Consider the following 20062-nt stretch of genomic DNA (forward strand, 5'->3'; position numbering starts at 1 on the left):
ATATAAGTTCAATAAGCAGGGTGACAATATACAGCCTTGACGTACTCCTTTTCCAGTCCATGGAACCAGTCTGTTGTTCCATGTCCAGTTCTAACTGTTGCTTCCTGACCTGAATATAGGTTTCTAAAGAGGCAGGTCACGTGGTCTGGTATTCCCATCTCTTTCAGAATTTTCCACAGTTTATTGTGATCCACACAGTCAAAGGCTTTGGCATAGTCGATAAAGCAGAAATAGATTTTTTCTGGAACTCTCTTGCTTTTTTGATGATCCAGTGGATGTTGGCAATTTGATCTCTGGTTCCTCTGCCTTTTCTAAAACCAGCTTGAATATTCCTACTATAGTTCCCCTTTATATTGATGACTAACCCAAAATGTACAGAATACTATATGTATAGGAAAATATTGAACAACATTTAGTTAGTAATAGCTAGTTACTTAACTTTAAAATTCAACTTTGTTGATGCATAATTTACATTTAATACAATATGTTCATTTTAAGTATTCATTGTGATGAATTTTTATGAAAGTATACATTTGTGTAATGACTATCACATTGATTTCTATTATTTCCACAATGTATTGAGTTTTATCTGTGTTATGTATCAGTAGTTCATTCCCTTTAAATGCTGAGTAGTATTCCATAGCATGACAATACCACAATTTGTTTATCCACTGATGAAGAATGTTGCTTCTAAGCTTTTGGCTATTATTAATAAAGCTGCTCTGAATATTGGTGTACCAACACCTTTTTTTTTTGACACATATTTTCAGTTCTCTAGAGTTAAAATATAGAGATGGAATTGCTGGATTATATACTATTTATTCAATTTATGAGAAACTAGCAAACTGTCTTTTTGCTTGTTCTATTTTACATTCCTACCAGCTACCCAAAATCACTACAGATGGTGATTGCAGCCATAAAATTAAAAGACGCTTACTTCTTGGGAGGAAAGTTATGACCAACCTAGACAGCATATTAAAAAGCAGAGACGTTACTTTGTCAACAAAGATCCGTCTAGTTAAGGCTATGATTTTTCCAGTGGTCATGTATGGATGTGAGAGTTGGAAAGAAAACTGAGTGCTGAAGAATTGATGCTTTTGAACTGTGGTGTTGGGGAAGACTCTTGAGAGTCCCTTGGACTGCAAGGAGATCCAACCAGTCCATCCTAAAGGAGATCAGTCCTGGGTGTTCATTGGAAGGACTGACGTTGAAGCTGAAACTCCAATACTTAGGCCACCTGATGCGAGGAGCTAACTCATTTGAAAAGACCCTGATGCTGGGAAAGATTGAAGGCAGGAGGAGAAGGGGATGACAGAGGATGAGATGGTTGGATGGCATCACTGACTCAATGGACATGAGTTTGAGTTAACTCTGGGAGTTGGTGATGGACAGGGAGGCCTGGCGTGCTGCGGTTCATGGGGTCGCAAAGAGTCGGACGTGACTGAGCAACTGAACTGAGCTGAACTGAAGCAGCTACATACTAGAGTTTCAGTTGTTCTATAAACTCAGCACTACTTGATAGTGTTTTTAATTTTATCCATTCTAGAGTGGTATCTCATTGTGGTTTTAATTTGTATTTCTATAATGTCTAAGGTTTTTTGAGCATTTTACAAATAAGTCATTCACATATCTTCTTTTGTGAAATGTTTGTTCAGGCCTTTTGCTCATTAAAAAAAAAATTGGGTTTTTTGGTAATATTTTAAGTGTTCTTAAGTACTGTAGATAAAAGTATTGAAATATTTTCTCCCAAACTCTGTCTTGCCTATTTTCATAACAATATCTTTTCAAGACACAGTTTCAAGGTTTTTTGTTTTTTTGTTTTTTTTTCCTTTATGGATATCCTATTCTAGTACTATTTGTTGAAAAGACTATCCTTTCCTCATGGAATTGTTGAAAATAATTTAATTATACATGTGTAGGTTTATTTCTGATCTCTGAAACTTATTCTTTTTCAAAATAGTTTTAGTAATTCAACATCCTTTGCATTTCCACATAAATTTTAGAATCAGCTTATCAGTTTGTATAAACAAGCCTGTTAGGAATTAGTTTAGGATCACATTAAATCTCTAAATCAAATTGTAGAGAATCAACTCAGTCTATGAGCCTTTCAGTCTATCAAGATGATATATCTTTCCATTTATTTAGGTATTCTTTAATTCAAAAATACTTTCACTTTTGGATGGTGCACATATTTAACTAAATTTATTACTGTTTCAGTTTTGATGCTGTTTAAATGTTATTAAATTTTATTTTCCAATTATTATTATATATATAGAAATAGAACTTTTTATATTGACTTGTTTTTGGAAACTTTGCTAAATTCATTTATCAATTCAAAGAGTTGTTTTGTACATTCCTTGTGATTATCTGTGTAAATGATCATGCCATCTGCAAATAAGCAAAGTTTGACTTGCTTCTTTGAAATATGTGTTTTTCTCTTTTTCTTACCTCACTGCACTGGATAGAACATCCAGTACAGCATTGAATAGAAGGGGTGAGAACATTCTTACCCAGTCATTTTGTCTCAGTGGGAGAAAACATTTAGTCTTTCACCATTAAGTATGAATGATAGCTTTAGTTTTACATAGCTTGTTATTCAAGTTTACTGTTTCTTCTTTTGCCAGCTTTAAAAATATGTCTTTCAAGGAATGTTTCCATTTCATCTAAGTTGTCAAATTTATTGCCATAGAGGAGTTCATAATGTTCTCTATTATTTTAGTATGTATAGAATTTGTAGTGATGTTTTCTTTTCAAAAAATATTTTATTGAAGTATGGTTGACTTACAATGTTTCAGGTGTACAGCAAGGTGATCCAGTTATACAAATACACACCTATTATTTTTGAAATTATTTTCCATCATAGGTTATTACTATAGCTCCCTATGCTATACAGTAAACTTTGCTTGCTTGTTGCATATCTATTTTTAAATTAGAAATCTAGCATTCTATTCATACTAAGTCAAACAAGTAGAATCAAAATGTCATAATTTTTTTAGTTAGGCAAAAGTTCTTAAGATTTGAAAAATAGACAATGCAAAGAATGTTCAAACTACTGTACAGTTGCACTCATTTCACATGCTTCAAAGTAACTCTCAAAATTCTCTAAGCTAGGCTTCAAGACAGTATGTGAACTGAGAACTTCCAGATGTTCAAGCTGGATTTAGAAAAGGCAGAGGAACCAGAGATCAAATTGCCAACATCCATTGGCTCATAGAAAAAGCAAGAGAGTTCCAGAAAAGCATCTTCTGCTTCATTGACTACACTAAAGCCTTTGACTGTGTGGATCACAACAAACTGTGGAAAATTCTTAAAGAGATGGGAATATCAGACCACCTTACCTGCCTCCTGAAAAACCTGTATGCAGATCAAGAAGCAACAGTTAGAACTGGACATGGAACAATGGATGAGTTCCACATCAGGAAAGGAGTTTGTCAAGGCTGTATACTGTCACCCTGCTTATTTAACTTACAGAGTACATCATGTGAAATGCCAGGCTGGATGAAGCACAAGCTGGAATCAAGATTTCTGGGAGAAATACCAATATCAATAACCTCAGATATGTAGATGACACCGCCCTTATGGCAGAAAGCGAAGAGGAACTAAAGAGCCTCTTGATGAAAGTGAAAGAGGAGAATGAAAAAGTTGGCTTAAAACTCAACATTCTGAAAACTAAGATCATGGCAACTGGTCCCATCACTTCATAGCAAATAGACTTGGATACAATGGAAACAGTGACAGAATTTATTTTCCTGAGCTTCAGAATCACAGCAGATAGTGACTGCAGCCATGAAATTAAAATAATTTAATTTTTTTTCTCCTTGGAAGAAAAGCTATGACAAGCACAGACAGCATATTATAAAACAGACATTACTTTGCCAACAAAGGTCTGCCCAGTCAAAGCTATGGTTTTTCCAGGAGTCATCTATGGATGTGAGAATTGGATCATAAAGGAGGCTAAGTGTTGAAGAATTGATGCTTTTGAACTGTGGTGTTGGAGAAGACTCTTGAGAGTCCCTTGGACTGCAAAATTATCAAAGCAGTCAATCCTAAAGGAAATCAATCCTGAATATTCATTGAAAGGACAGATGCAGAAGCCGAAACTCCAATACTTTGGCCATCTGATGTGAAGAACTGGCTCATTGGAAAAGACCCTGATGCTGGGAAAGATTGAAGACAGGAGGCGGGGGGACAACAGAGGACAAGATGGTTAGATGGCATTATGAACTCAATGGATATGAGTTTGAGCAAGCTCCAGGAGATGGTGAAGGACAGGGAAGGCTGGCATTCTGCAGTCCATGGGGTCGCAAAGATTCGGACATGACTGAGGGACTGAACAACAACAATACATGTTGTGTGTGTTTGTGTGTGTGTGTGTTTAAAAAGCTTTTCTACTACATTTGGTAAAGTCTTGAGAAAGAACATCAAAAGCAAAAAAAGAGAGATGGAGAAATTGGAGAACATAAACTAAATGAAATGGGAGCACTGAATATGCAATAGAGAAAGTGAAACAAACTAGGTAAAAGATCATCGTAAGTCTAATTGTTTTTCAACATGACTGCTCATTAGAGACATTATCTGGCACTCTGGAGAAAATGCCATACCTGAGAATTTGTATTTTTCAAGAAATTTCAAGATAATTCTGATATGCATCTGGATTTTAAAAAGTGATTAAAAGTTTTTCTATTAGATCCTAGTTTTGGTGATATAGAGTTCTCTTGTTTTTCTGTTGACCAATCATGATACAATGATTAAGTGAAAAATAGTTACATAATCACAATAGTAAAAGATGTTTATCAGTTTTCACAATCAATAACGAGACAAAAAAAAAAAGATAATTATAATTGCAAGCCATAATGGGAACATAATTAACTCAACAATATAAAATAATTACATACAATTTGGGAGGGGAGGCTAAGCAAAGTGATGTGGTAAGTGGAACTGTATATATGCATATGTTTTCATTTACACAGCCAGTCTATGTCTTTTGGTTGGTGCATTTAATCCATTTACATTTAAGGTAATTATTGATATGTATGATCCTATTACCATTTTCTTAATTGTTTGGGGTTTATTTTCTGTAGGTCTTTTCCTCTTGTGTTTTCTGCCTAGAGAAGTTCCATTAGCATTTGTTGTAAAGCTAGTTTTGTGGTGCTGAATTCTCCTAACTTTTGCTTGTCTGGAAAGCTTTTGATTTCTCCATCATATCTGAATGAGAATCTTGCTGAATTAGCATAGTCTTGGCTGTAGGTTCTTCTCTTTTATCGCTTTAAATATATCATGCCATTCCCTTCTGGCTTTGTAGTTTCTGTTGAGAAATCAGCTGATAATCTGATGGGAGTTCCCTCGTATGTTATTTGTCATTTTTCCCTTGTTGCTTTTAATGTTTTATCTCTTGTCTTTAATTTTTGTCAGTGTGTTTACTATGTGTCTTGGTGTGTTCCTCCTTGGGTTTATCCTTCCTGGGAGTCTCTGTGCTTTCTGGACTTGGTTGATTATTTCCTTTCCCATGTTAGGGAAATTTTCAGCTATTATCTCTTCAAATATTTTCTCAGGTCCTTTCTCTCTCTCTTCTCTTTCTGGGGCCCCTATAATGTGAATGTTGGCACATTTAGTGTTGTCTCAGAGGTCTCTTAGGCTGGCTTCATTTCATTTCATTCTTCTTTCTATATTCTGTTTTGTGGCAGTGATTGCCACTATTTTGTCATCCAGGTCATTTATCCATTCTTCTCCCTCAGTTATTCTGCTATTGATTCCTTCTTGTGTATTGTTCATCTCTGTTTGTTTGTTTTTTAGTTCTTCTATGTCATTGGTAAACATTTCTTGTATCTTCTCAATCTTTGCCTCCATTCTTTTCCGAAGATCCTGGATCATCTTCACTATCATTATTCTGAATTCTTTTGCTGGAAGGCTGCCTATCTCCACTTCCTTTAGTTGTTTTCCTAGGATTTTTATCTTGTCCCTTCATCTAGGACATAACTTTTTACTTTTTCATTGTGATTAACTTTCTGTAATATGGTTTTTGTTTTAGCTGCTCTGAGACGGTGCTTCTTGCTTCTTCTGTCTGCCCCCTGATGGATGAGGCTGAGAGGCTTGTGTAAGCTTCCTGATGGGAGGGACAGGTGATTGGAAAAACTGAGTCTTGCTCTGGTGGGCAGGGCCTTGCTCAGTAAAGCTTTAATCCAATTATCTGCTGATGTGTGGGGTTGCACTCTCTCCCTGGTAGTTGTTTGGCCTGAGGTAACCCAGACCTGGAGTCTACAGGCTCTGTGGTAGGGTTAATGGCGAACTACAAGAGGGTTTATGCGAAGGGGGACCTTCCAGTACCCCCATCCCCATGCCTCCACAGGAAGCCCTGCAACACTAGCTGGTAGTTTTGGTTCAGTCTCCTGTGGGATCACTGCTCCTCTACTCTGGGTCTTGGTGCGTGTAAAATTTTGTTTTTGCCCCCTAAGACCAGAGTCTCTGTTTCCCCTAATCCTCTGGAAGTCCTTTAATCAAATTCTGCTGGTGCTCAAGGATAGATTCCCTGGGGATTCCCAGTCCCTTTGTCAGATCTCCAGACTGGGAAGCTTGATGTGGGGTTCAGAAACTTCACAATAGTGTGAGAACTTCTTTGGTATTATTGTTCTTCAGTCTGTGGGTCATCCACCTGGCGGGTATGGGATTTGATTTTATTGTGTTTGCACCCCTACTACCATCTTGCTGTGGCTTCTTTGTTTTTGGACATGGGGTATCTTTTTTGGTGGGTTCCAGCATTCTCCTGTCAATGGTTGTTCAACAGCTAGTTACAATTTTGGTGCTCTTGCAGGAGGAGATGAGTGCATGTCCTTTTATTCTGCCATCTTGAACCAGAAGCTGATGTTTTCTTGATATTGGTAATATTTTTTCTTTATTGGTCTAGTTGAGGTTTATCGATTTTATTAATTTTTTCCATGAAAATAGTTTTTAATTTTACCAATTTTCTTTATTGTCTTTTATTTCATTGATTTCAAATTTTTAAAATCCTTCTTGCTACTTATTTGGCATTAATTTGCTCTTCTTTTTATAATTTCTTGAAGTAGAACCTTAGTCACATATTTAAATTTTTCTTGTTTTCTAACACAAACATGTAAAGATATAATGTTAATCTAGACACTAGTTTAGCTGTATTCTACATGTTTTGATATGCTTTCATTATCATTCAGTTCAAAATATATTCTGATTTTTCCTGTGATTTCTTCTTTGACCCATGTGTTATTTAGAAGTAAATCATTTAATTGCCAAGTGTTTGTGTAGTCTTCACTATCTTTTTGTGATTGATTCCTAATTTAATTTTATTGTGATCAAAGAAATACTCTGTATGATTTCAGTCATTTAAGTTATTGACTTGCTTTATGGCCCAGCATATGATCTTCCTTAGTCTTTCAGCTTTACATGTGCAGTTGAAAATAATGTTGATCATATTACTGAAGTATTTTATACCCTATTGACAGTTTCCTCATTCTATCATTTGGCTCTAATTGTGGATGTATCATTTTCACTTTGCAGTCTGTCCATTTTTACTTTATGTAATTTCAAGCTTTGTTATTAGCTACAAATACCTTATGATTGTTATACTATCTTGGTGAATAAACCCTCCTAAGATTATAAAATGTCTTTGTTGTCTTGAAGTCTTCTTTGGTTAATATTAATATAGCTACCCCAGCTTCCTCAAGATTAGTGTTTTCAAGTATTTCCTTGTCCATCCATTTACTTTTAACCTATTTGTATCTTTCTATTTCAGTTTTTTAGAAAGTATATAGTTGGGTCTTGTTTGCTGTGCCTTTTTATTGAAGCATATAGAATAATTATTGACATGGTTTTAAGTCCTACTTCTTTCTTGTTTTGCTTATCTCAACTGTTCTTTTTCTTTTCCCCCTCTTACATTCTTTTGTATTAATTCAGTGTTTTTTGGTATTCTATTTTATCTCTTCTATTGGTTTATTAGCTATACTTCCATGTTTTTTTTCAACGGTTGCTCTAGAGTTTCTAGATGCACTTTTAAATGTATGCTAAGTCACTTCAGTCATGTCTGACTGTTTGCAACCCTATGGACTGTAGCCTGCCAGGCTCCTCTGTCAATGGGGATTCTCCAGGCAGAATACTGGAGTGGGTTGCCAGGTCCTCCTCCATTTAAATGTATACTACCTCACATATAATGTGAGAACCTTCTAGTAGTATACTTCTATGACCCCTCTCCCATCCTTTTTCCTATTGCTGTCGTGTATTTTACTTCTACATAAGTTCCACAATATATTCTGTTTTTGACAGTTAATTATCTCTTAAAGAAAAAGTGCTTAATATTTACATATGCCTATTACTTATAATATTTTCTAAAAGCTTTATTAATAGCCTTCTGTTTATTAATTCCTAAATCTCATTCATTTAAATAACATGTATTTTATCATTTGTAGTCACATCTCAGTTATCTTTATTTATATATGCTTTATATCTAATATAAAGCATATGTTTATTAGGTTGAATTTTATTTCTTTACACACCTAGAGCACACTAGATGGTGAGCTGCTATGAGAGCAGATTCAATGTTCTTTACTTTTATATCTTTAACACTTATTAATAACAAATGGTATAAAAACTGATGGAATAAATAACATCTCAAACTGTTATTTTGAAAAATAAGTGAATTTTATTCTGTGGTCTGTGGAATTTTACAAGAAAACTTAACACTGGTGGGCTTGTCATTAGATTATGCCATTGACTTTCAAAGGATAGGGATTGAGGATGCAAAGCTTCAATGCAACAAATTACAGAACTAGGTTTTTACCTACTCCCTCAACTCTATCTACTGCAATTCTGTAGAGCCTCAACTGTAGATGATTTCAGGCTCTTTTTGTGGGAGGCTGTAAGAGAGTATAAGGAATGGCAGAAATATGCGATGTTCCTGAAGACAAAGTAAAAAGTTAAATACTTCAGAATGGAGGGCGTGGTCAGCAGTGTCTTAAACAGAACTGGGATTAAGTAAAGCAAGCATTTTCGTGTCCTCTGGATTCTGTGACGAGGAAGTTCAGTGAGGTAGATGGTGGTAGCTGAGATGAGACTGCAGTGGATCCAGGAGAAAAGTGGGAGGTGAAAGGAGACAGGTTCTTGGAAACAACCGCAGGTTCCCAGGGAGGGGAAGAGAGAGACATAGACGAAGGCTGCTAGGGGGAGGACTACCTTCTTTAGCTCTACCTCCGCTGGGTCAGCGGGGTCCCGACTGCAAAGCTATGACCTACGCGGTGGCACTGGGCGCTCTCAGCAGAGGTGCAGGTCGAGCAACTCACTGACCCGCTGCCCCAGGTGCACTGAGTTTGCCGGGAAGATCCTGGACGCCGGAGCGCTCTTTAGATGCCGCCCGCGGGGAGCAACGCCTTCCTCCCTCCAAAGGGAGGCGTTCTTTCTCCCTCCAAAGGGAGGCGTTCTTCCTCCCTCCCAAGCTCTCCTCAGCTCGTGGTCGACTTAGGCTTGGAAGGTCCCGGACGCTGCGTTTGGGGCCTCAGCTTCCAACTTCTGAGGGCGGACGCTCCCGCGGAGTCCCGGCCAGGGCCTCCCGCACGAGGCTCTTCAAGCGACGCCCGAGAGCCACTGGCGCGGACCCTCTCGCCTCAGGCGGCTGAGAACCGTGGCGGCTTGAGTCGGGCGGTTGCGGCAGCCCGGCTGACCGCGCGGACCCTGAGCAGCTGCGGCGTCTAGGAAGCGGCAGGTGGCGTGGCTGCCGGCGGGACGCCCTCCCTGGGGCCAGGAGGAGAGGCGGCCTGCGGTCCCCGCCGTCGCGGGGCAGCGCCAGCCGGACCATGCTGCGCTGGCTGCGGGTCTTCGTGCTGCCCGCGGCGACCTGCCACACCGACGAGGAAGACTACTTACACTACAAGAACCTTTTCCAAGACCTGGACCACAACGGGGACGGGGTGGTGGACATCTTGGAGCTCCAAGAGGGCCTGAAAAACTGGAACCCCTCTTTTGCCCGGGAGAAGGTGAGTGGCCCCGCCTGTCCGGAGAGGTGCTGGGCAGAAGGTAAAGATGTTACTGGACCAGGATTCTTGGGTTTCCCTAATCAATAAAAATTAGTAAGAGGTCAGTCAGGAAATTCAGGCAAGGCTTTATTGGGGCCACTGCTGCAACAGGGGATAGTGAAAACAAGTAACAGTTTTCCTTACTCGCTCCCAGAGAAGGGAGCAAGCTGATTCCTGCTATGGGGTTAGGGTAGGAATATGTTCAGGCATCAGGCAGGAGGGGTGGCTTAGGTGGTTTGCCCACCCCATTGGCAGGGGGGCCTGTGCAGTATCTCTGGTTTTGCTCTAGGCTCTTCAGAAGTGGCGGTAGGGTTTTTCATCTTTTTGTACTTTGTCCATAATTTGTCCCAGTGTGCATCCACTTAGTTATTTTTAATCCCTTATAGTTTTTTTTTTTTTTTGTATTTTGTTGCTCCAGGAGATGTTTGTCCAGGAAAATGCAAGCACTTCTGCAAAGGGTCCCAGGCCCTAGCCTGTCTCAAATCCAGACTTGCCCTTTCCAGAGACGCTCCCAAGGGTCCTGGGTGGGCATAATTTCCCTGAGCCTCTCAGGAGGGAGAAGGCAGCCCAAGAAAAACACCTTCTCCATCTTCTTAAAGTGATCACTTTGAACAAACACCAGAGCCTTCTCTTGGGGTTTTTGGAAGATGCTAAGTGGGTTTCTGGTGACTCATTCACCATTTACTGAACTGGCACAGAATTTCACAGGCTTCATTAGCCTTTGCGAATGCAGGAGTCAAAGACATTATCTTTTCTGTAGTCATTTACTGCCCACGATTCATGCTTTCAGAGTTTTCTTCTAATGACAAGCACACTGGGGTTCCCAGAGCTGCAATCCCATACCAAAGACCGAGGGGGAGTCAGACCTTGATCCATGGGATTATACTTCAGCTGATTGTTTTAGTACCTTGCCTAAATTACGGATGCCTTTCTTCTCTAGATAAATCTTGACTTGATTATTTAAAAACTGTTTAGGTGGAAGTTTCAGAATACCAAGAGAAAACAATCATTTTATTTCCAGTGCAAAATAGTCTTCTGATATTAACCTATTTGTTCAGCTCTCTACCAGTGAGATGTGTGTGTGTGTGTGTGTGTGTGTGTGTGTGTGTGTGTGTGTGTATGTATTAGAGTTCCAAATGGTTCCCATGGCTCAGAAGTTCCTTGAGTTCTATACTCCAAAAATGTATTGCTCTGGTTTGATTATCTCATCTGAATCCTATATCCTCCCACTCTGCTTAGTCTTTTCAGATTGATGCCAAGAAGCCATCTCCTTGACTTTATTTTTCTTTTGTCCCTGGATCCTGTCTCTTAGGACAGTCTCCGGTAAGCCAGAATTCTAGGACCCTGTACCTCAGTCTGTCAACTGTGTTAGGCTTCTGCTTACCTGAGAAGGGATATCAGAGAATAAACCTTAGAGAGAGGTATGAATCAGAGAGGAGTGGTAGGAATATAGGAACATTAACATGAATACTGCTTTGGTATGTACCCTGTGTCTTTGAAAATGGTATGCCACTCATGAAAGGTATTACCTTTAAGCCCTCACTTGGAAGAACACCACTTACTTGTTCTGTCTGTACAGCAGGCCAGCAGCTTCTGGTTAGTGCTTTATGTGATAGGCCTGATGGGTCCTGTTATCATTATATGGCCCCTTTGGAGTATAATAGGACATTTGGTCCAATGCAGTATACTCTATATACACATGTTGTGAAATCAAACACCCTTGACTGTTGGATTGTCCTGCCAGCTGAGGCTCTGCAGGCAAGTAAGGCAAACGCATACTTAGAGTGTGTCAATTCCTGTGAAGATGAAACACTGTACCTTTCAGGGTAGAATAGCTTCAGGGTAATGGACTTGCTGCTCAGTGGCTGGTAGGTTCCCTGAAAGGATGATGTTATGTCTGTGCTTCGGTCTCTGATGGCAGTAGGTTAAGCATTTGGAAGCATCAGTAGCGATACTAGGCTTGGAAAGTGGAACCCATACTGATGGATATGCATCCATGAAAGAAAAGAAAGAAAAAAGTTTAGTCCCTCAGTCGTGTCTGACTCTTTGCGACCCCATGGACTGTAGCCTACCAACCTCCTCTGTCCATGGGATTTTCCAGGCAAGAGTACTGGAGTGGGGTGCCATTTCCTTCTCCAGAGGATCTTCCCAACCCAGGGATCGAATGCAGGCCTCCCACATTGTAGGCAGACGTTTTACCGTCTGAGCCACCAGGGAAGTCCTATGCATCCGTGCCTCTATGGATGGCGTCTATCTCCACCACCATGGCTGTTCCATCCCTGCGTCTACTGTGTCAGCACTGCTGTTCATATGTCAGCTGATGAGAGTCTGGCTGACTTTAGCTGGCTGGGTCACTGTATCTGCTTGGTTATTTTATACCTCTTCCACAGTAGCAACTGTACAAAATGAAAATATTTTTACTTTGTTTTCACTCCCATAGATCCATCCTCATGCATATTCCCCAGACCTCTGTGTCTCTGATCTTTTAATCTTTTTCTTGCCAGGCTACTGATCATCTAAACAAGCTACTCATCACTGTCCACAAGCCTCTATACATTGTTATTTCTGTCCACTTCTCTTTCTACATAAAGTGAATGATCAGGTACACAACTTGACATTCTTCTCTCTTTCCCCTTATTGCTGTCTTTCTGGACTGTTCTTGAATGGTATTATAATGCACATCAAGCCATTTTCGATTTGCATTCGCATACACTGAAACCCATCCAAGGACCAAGCTCATCCTTTTTCCACCTTTGTTGGCTGGTAGTAATGAACTTCCATGTATTTATAGGAATGAGTTTAAGGAGAGGTGATGGTATAACAGTGGTGAAGCTTGGAGATCTGAACCATTCTTTGTTTTGTTTGCACTCTGGTTCTGCTTGTGCTTGATCTCAGATGTTCTCTTCCATTATGGAGATTGCTCCTGGACTCACCAAAACTTATGACTTGGTGAGTCTGATAGAATCCAACTCGTGATAGTCAACCATGGCTGTGTGTTCATTTTAATTTAATTTTGTTATTATTTTTTAACATCTTTTTTTTATGTTTATGTTTATTTTGGCTGTGCTAGGTTTTCACTGCTGCGTGGGCTTTTCTCTAGTTGCAGCGAGTGGGGCTATGCTCTAGTTGTGGTGTGCAGGCTTCTCGTTGCAGTGGCTTCTCTTGTTGCAGAGCACGGGCTCTAGGGCCCCGGGCTCTGGTAGTTGCAGTTCCTGGGCTCTAGAGCACAGGCTGAATAGTTGTGGTGCCTGGACTCAGTTGCTCTGTGGCATGTGGGCTCCTCCTTCCTGGTCCAGGGATCAAACCCATGTCTCCTGCATTGGCAGGCAAATTCTTCATCACCGAGCCACCAGGGAAGCCCTGGGTAATCATTTAAAGTCCCATATTTAAGGACTCTGTTTCTATCAGGGTCCCGTAGCATGTCAGGAACTGTTGCAGTTTTCTCCGGCAGACTCTCCTTTGGGGGCACACTATAAACTTCTCATAATATCTTTTCATACTTCTGATACTTTCAATACCATAGAGTCTGCTGGGTCAGGTGACCCAAGAGGCAGGGCCACTTACTCTATAGCTAGGACATGTTGAAGAGCTCTTGCCCATCATGGTCCCCATAGAATGCTGTTAGCCTTTCCTAGTTCTCAAAAGTGAGTCAGAGCAGTTTTCTCAATTTTGAAATACATTACCTCCAGAACTCAGAAGCCTCAGATGCTGGTTTCCTTCTTAGGGAGGTATGAGATTCAGTCATTTCCCCTTTATTTTGGTGGTGGTGGTGGGACATATCCTGACATACCCCAGACCACTGGTTTTGGAAATACTTAATTGGTGTGGTAGACCCCTGAATCTTTATTGACTTTATTATTTCTCATTCTCTGGAGGCATATTTCTTACCAACTGCTGCTGCTGCTAAGTCGCTTCAGTCGTGTCCAATTCTGTGTGACCCCGTAGATGGCAGCCCACCAGGCTCTGCTGTCCCTGGGATTTTCCAGGCAAGAGTACTGGAGTGGATTGCCGTTGCCTTCTCTGATATCTTACCAAGGCGTCCAACATATTGCTACTTATTGTTTACCAAGTCCATTTAACATGTTTTCATCAATATAGAGGACCAGCATGAAGTTCTATGAATGTGTAGTTGGACCAGATCCCTTTATGACAGAAGGTGGGAGACTTAAATGTATTTATTGCCCATCTGATGTGAATGTCAACTGCCTCTGGTTATCTTTCTTGGTAAATGGAAAACAGTACATTCGTCAGATAAATGGCCGTATGCTATGTCCTTGAGGCTGTGTTCATCTCCTCTACTAAATACCACATCTGGATCTAGAGCTGCAGTTGACTTGTCTGCTACTTGGTTGAGTTTGAAGTCGTCCACTGTCATCCTCCTCCTACCTAGCTTTTGTAGGACTTATACTAGTGAATTAAGTGGTGGGGACCACCATCCCTGAATTTCTTAGTACGTCTTTAGGGATAGTACTAATCTCTATTAGGAAGTGATATTGTTTTTTTTCCAATTTTTGAAATTGTGATAAAAATTCATGTATTATAAAATTTAGCATCTAAAACCACTTTTAAGTGTACAGTTCAGTGGTATTAAATCAGTTCAGTTCACTCAGTTGTGTCCGACTCTCTGTGACACCATAGACTGCAGCATGCCAGGCTTCCCTGTCCATCACCAACTCCTGGAGCTTACTCAAACTCATGTCCAATCAAGTTGGTGATGCCATCCAACCATCTCATCCTCTGTAGTCTTTCTCCTCCTGCCTTCAGTCTTTCCCCACATCAGGGTCTTTTCTGATGAGTCAGTTCTTTGCATCAGGTGGCCAAAGTATTGGAGTTTCTGCTTCAGCATCAGTCCTTCCAATGAATATTCAGGACTGATTTCCTTTAGGTCGGACTGGTTGGATCTCCTTGCAGTCTAAGGGACTCTTCAAGCGTCTTCTCCAACACTACCATTCAAAGCATCAATTCTTTGGTGTTCAGCTTTCTTTACAGTCCAATTCTCACATCCATACATGACTACTGGAAAAACTATAACTTTGACTAGACCTTTGTTGGCAAAGTAATGTCTCTGCTTTTAAATATGCTGTCTAGGTTGGTCATAGCTTTTATTCCAAGGAACAAGCGTCTTTTAATTTCGTGGCTGCAGTCACCATCTGCAGTGATTTTGGAGCCCCCCAAAAATAAAGTCTCTCACTGTTTCCATTGTTTCCCCATCTATTTGCCATGAAGTGATGGGACCAGATGCCATGATCTCAGTTTTCTGAATGTTGAATTTTAAGCCAACGTTTTCACTCTCATCTTTCACTTTCATTAAGAGGCTTTTTAGTTCTTCTTCACTTTCTGCAATAGGGTGATGTCATCTGCATAACTGAGGTTATTGATATTTCTCCCGACAGTCTTGATTCTAGCTTGTGTTTCATCCAGCCTGGCATTTCATATGATGTACTTTGCATATGTTAAATAAACAGGGTGACAATATGCAGCCTTGATGTACTCCTTTCCCCATTTGGAACCAGTCTGTTGTTCTATGTTGAGTTCTAACTGTTGCTTCTTGACCTGCATACAGATTTCTCAGGAGGCAGGTAAGGTGGTCTGATATTCCCATCTCTTTAAGAATTTTCCACATTTTGTTGTGATCCACACAGTCAAAGGCTTTGGCGTAGTCAGTGAAGCAGAAGTAGATATTTTTCTGGAGCTCTCTTGCTTTTTCTATGATCCAATTGATATTGGCAATTTGATCTCTGGTTCCTCTGCCTTTACTAAATCCAGCTTGAACATCTGGAAGTTCGCAATTCACGTACTGTTCAAGTCTGATTTGGAGGATTTTGAGGATTACTTTGCTAGCACGTGAGGTGAGTGCAATTTCCTTTCTTTGGTATTGGAATGAAAATCTACCTTTTCTAGTCCTGTGGCCACTGCTGAGTTTTCCAAATTTGCTGGCATATTGAGTGCAGCACTTTCACAGCATCATCTTTTAGATTTGAAATAGCTCAAGTGGAATTCCATCACGTCCACTAACTTTGTTTGTAGTGATGCTTTCTAAGGCCCACTTAACTTTGCATTCCAGGATGTCTGGCTGTAGGTGAGTGATCACACTGTTGCAGAAACCAGTAATTGAGAAACCAAGCAGCACACTCAGAAAGTTGGAGAACTCAGGTTTATTATGCCTGCAGGCCCAGGGGAGTTAACACTCCGAGCTCTGAGCCCCGAACGAAGGGGTTACAGAGTTTCTATAGACAGACTATAGTGGGCAACGTTAGCTGCTAATAGCCTGGTTTAAACTAAGGGATTTCATGAGCGCAGGAACAGCAGTCAAGACAGGAAGGGGATGCCTGACCTTTACAGGGACAGGAAATGTTTAAGCAGGTTTGCAGGGGCTGGGCAATTGCAAAGAGCAGGACAAGGGTGAGTGAGATAAGCTCCAGTTCCTAGTATTGTAAGTCCCCACTTTCTGAGACTACATGACCTATGTGATCCAGACTTTGTAAAGAGCAAGCTGAGTTACAGAGGCAGAATGAGCAGAAGGCTATGTAAATTTTTTTTTCCTCTTCAATACCATCGTGGTTATCTGGGTCATGAAGATCTTTTTTGTATAGTTCTGTGTATTCTTGCCACCTCTTCTTAATATCTTCTGCTTCTGTTAGGTCCATACCATTTCTGTCCTTTATTGTGCCCATCTTTGTATGAAATGTTCCCTTGGTAGCTATAATTTTCTTGAAGAGATCTCTAGTCTTTCCCATTCCATTGTTTTCCTGTTACTTTGCATTGTGCATCGATCACTGAGGAAAGCTTTCTTATCTGTCTTTGCTGTTCTTTGGAACTCTGCATTCAAATGGGTATAAAATATATTTTTATATTTTTAGTTCAGTCGCTCAGTTGTGTCCGACTCTTTGAGATCCCATGAGCCGTGCACACCAGGCCTCCCTGTCCATCACCAACTGCCTGAATTCACCCAAACTCATGTCCATTGAGTCGGTGATGCCATCTAACCATCTCATCCTCTGTCATCCCCTTTTCCTCCTGCCCTCAATCTTTCCCAGCATCAGGGTTATTTCAAATGAGTCAGCTCTTCACATCAGGTGGTCAAAGTATTGGAGTTTCAGCTTCAACATCAGTCCTTCCAATGAACACCCAGGACTGATCTCCTTTAGGATGGACTGGTTGGATCTCCTTGCAGTCCAAGGGACTCTCAAGAGTCTTCTCCAACACCACAGTCCAAAAGCATCCATTCTTTGGCACTCAGCTTTCTTTCTAGTCCAACTCTCACATCCATACATGACTACTGAAAAAACCATAGCCTTGATTAGACAGACCTTTGTTGACAAAGTAATGTCTCTGCTTCTTTATATACTCTCTAGGTTGGCCATAACTTTTCTTCCAAGGAGTAAGCATCTTTTAATTTCATGGCTGCAGTCACCATCTGCAGTGATTTTGGAGCCCCCCAAAATAAAGTCACTCAATGTTTCACTGTTTCCCCATCTATTTGCCATGAAGTGATGGGACCAGATGCCATGATCTTAGTTTTCTGATGTTGAGCTTTAAGCCAACTTTTTCACTCTCCTCTTTTGCTTTCATCAAGAGGCTCTTTAGTTCTTTGCTTTCTGCCATGAGGGTGGTGTCATCTGCATATCTGAGGTTATTGATATTTCTCCTGGCAATCTTGATTCCAGCCTATGCTTCCTCCAGCCCAGCGTTTCTCATGATGTACTCTGCATATAAGTTAAATAAGCAGGGTGACAATGTACAGCTTTGATGTACTCCTTTTCCAGTCCGTGGAACCAGTCTGTTGTTCCATGTCCAGTTCTAACTGTTGCTGCCTGACCTGCATACAGGTTTCTACAGAGGCAGGTCAGGTGGTCTGGTATTCTCATCTCTTTCAGAATTTTCCATAGTTTATTGTGATCCACACAGTCAAAGGCTCTGGCATAGTCAATAAAGCAGAAATAGATGTTTTTCTGGAACTCTCTTGCTTTTTCCATGATCCAGCAAATGTTGGCAATTTGATCTCTGGTTCCTCTGCCTTTTCTAAATCTAGCTGAACATCTGGAAGTCCACGGTTCATGTATTGCTGAAGCCTGGCTTGGAGAATTTTGAGCATTACTTTACTAGCATGTGAGATGAGTGCAATTGTGCGGTAGTTTGAGCATTCTTTGTCATTGCCTTTCTTTGGGATTGGAATGAAAACTGACCTTTTCCAGCCCTGTGGCCGCTGCTGAGTTTTCCAACTTTGCTGACATATTGAGTGCAACACTTTCACAGCATCATCTTTTAGCATTTGAAATAGTTCAACTGGAATTCCATCACTTCCACTAGCTTTGTCCGTGTTTGTATTTAATTTTTATATTGAATACATTTAATATTTAATTATATTAAATGCATTTAATAATAATATTCATTTATGCAGTTATCACCACTATCCATCTCAGGAACTCTTTCACCTTTAAAATGGAAATTCTATACCCATTAAACAGTAACTCCTCATTCCCTCCTTCTTCCTGGCCTTGAAAGTCACCATTCTATTTTTTGTCCCTATGATTCTGACAACTCTGTGTATCTCATGGAAGTGGAATCATACAATGTTTGTCTTTGTGTGACTGACTGACTTCACTTAGGATAATATCCTCACCATCCATCCGCATATGTTCCCTGGTGGCTCAGCTGGTAAAGAATCTGCCTGCAAAGTGGTAGACCTGGATTTGATTCCTGGGTTGGGAAGATCCTCTGGAAAAGGGAACAGCTACCCACTCCAGTATTCTGGCCTACAGAATTCCATGGACTGTATAGTCTGTGGGGTCGCAAAGAGTCGGACACAACTGAGTGACTTTCACTTCACTTCCCTCCATGTTGTAGCATATGTTAGAATCTTTCCTTTTTAAGGCTGATTAATATTCCATGGTATGTATATACCCCATTTTTGGCATTGTGTTATTCTCAGCCTTTCATTGTTTTTCTCTAGTGCAGTGATGCTTCCATCAACATCCATCCAATTATATAGTTTTTATAATTAGCCAGTGCATTCTCTTCCCATCCCAGTTAATCATCTACCACCAGAGATGGTGTTTCATGTGCAGTCAGCTTCCTAAGACCATTTGTGGTACCAGCTGCCATAGGTTGTATTCCATGAGAACTGCCTCTACTACTCAGATTCATTCTTGAGAAGTTTATTGGGAAGTGCTCCTAGGGACAGTACCTGAGAGGGCTGGTGGAAGCAGGACTGGACAGAAGGAGAAGTTGAACTGTGATGGAATTACAACAGAGGTTTCAGACAATTCAAGAGGAACTCTGAATCTTAAGAGTTCCTTGGGAGCCAATGTGAGTCAAATATCTCAAGGAGGGAGTTATTACATAGGCCCTTAAGAATTGTCGTATCTTGGGGCTTTCCTGGTTGCCCAGTGGTTATGAATCCACCATGCAGTATGGGGACTGTGGGTTTGATCCCTGGTCAGGGAACTAAGATCCTACATGCTGTGGAGCAACTAAGCCTGTGCACTGCAACTAGAGAGTCTAAAAGATCAAAGATCTCTCGCAGCCAAATAAAGAAACAAATAAATATTAAAAAAAAAAGAGTTGTCCCATCTTGAGGCAGGAAGACCAGGCCTTTGTTACCTGTCCCCTGCCTCCTTCACTCCCTCCCCATTTTTGAACGTGGGTTGCTCCTAGGGAATGACTTTAGGCAAGGTGAATCTTTTCAGCCCAGGGTGACATAAAGAGAGGGACTCAACTGAGAGCTGTCTGTTAATACTGACAGCTACTGTCAGTCCTGAGGGGGATTGGTGGGCAGTGCACTATAGAATATACTACAGTGATAAATTTTGAAAGTAATGCTGATAGGATTCATTGGTTAATTGGATTTGTACTGTGAGGTATAAGAGGAAGTCAAGAATGACTCCAGTATTTTCAATTTGAAAAAATGAATGGATAATGGTTTTATCCATTTTTAGCTGTTTGCTAAAATCAGGCAGAATTGGAGAGTAGTGAGGTAGGATAAGTGGTTAATAAAGAGTTCTTAGTGTGGACGTTGGAGGTTTCTTTTA

The 20062-nt window shown here is 40.5% G+C and overlaps 1 protein-coding gene across 4 annotated transcripts in view; it reads left to right on the forward strand.

Moving 5' to 3' along the window:
* LOC109556791 (mitochondrial adenyl nucleotide antiporter SLC25A24-like) overlaps positions 1-20062 on the forward strand; it is a 136271-nt gene that overhangs the window by 23501 nt on the left and 92708 nt on the right. For 3 of the 4 annotated variants that reach the window (XM_070785997.1, XM_070785995.1, XM_070785996.1), the window contains exon 1: positions 9366-9992. The exons of the other annotated variant lie outside the window; for it this stretch is intronic. In XM_070785997.1, coding sequence (XP_070642098.1) covers positions 9813-9992 — 180 coding nt within the window. In that variant the 5' untranslated portion in view covers positions 9366-9812. Of the gene's footprint in view, positions 1-9365; positions 9993-20062 lie in introns of those variants that run through there. 4 annotated transcript variants of the gene reach the window in all.

The sequence above is a fragment of the Bos indicus genome, chromosome 3 (genome assembly GCF_029378745.1).
Source record: "Bos indicus isolate NIAB-ARS_2022 breed Sahiwal x Tharparkar chromosome 3, NIAB-ARS_B.indTharparkar_mat_pri_1.0, whole genome shotgun sequence".
NCBI classification, from domain to species: Eukaryota; Metazoa; Chordata; class Mammalia; order Artiodactyla; family Bovidae; genus Bos; species Bos indicus.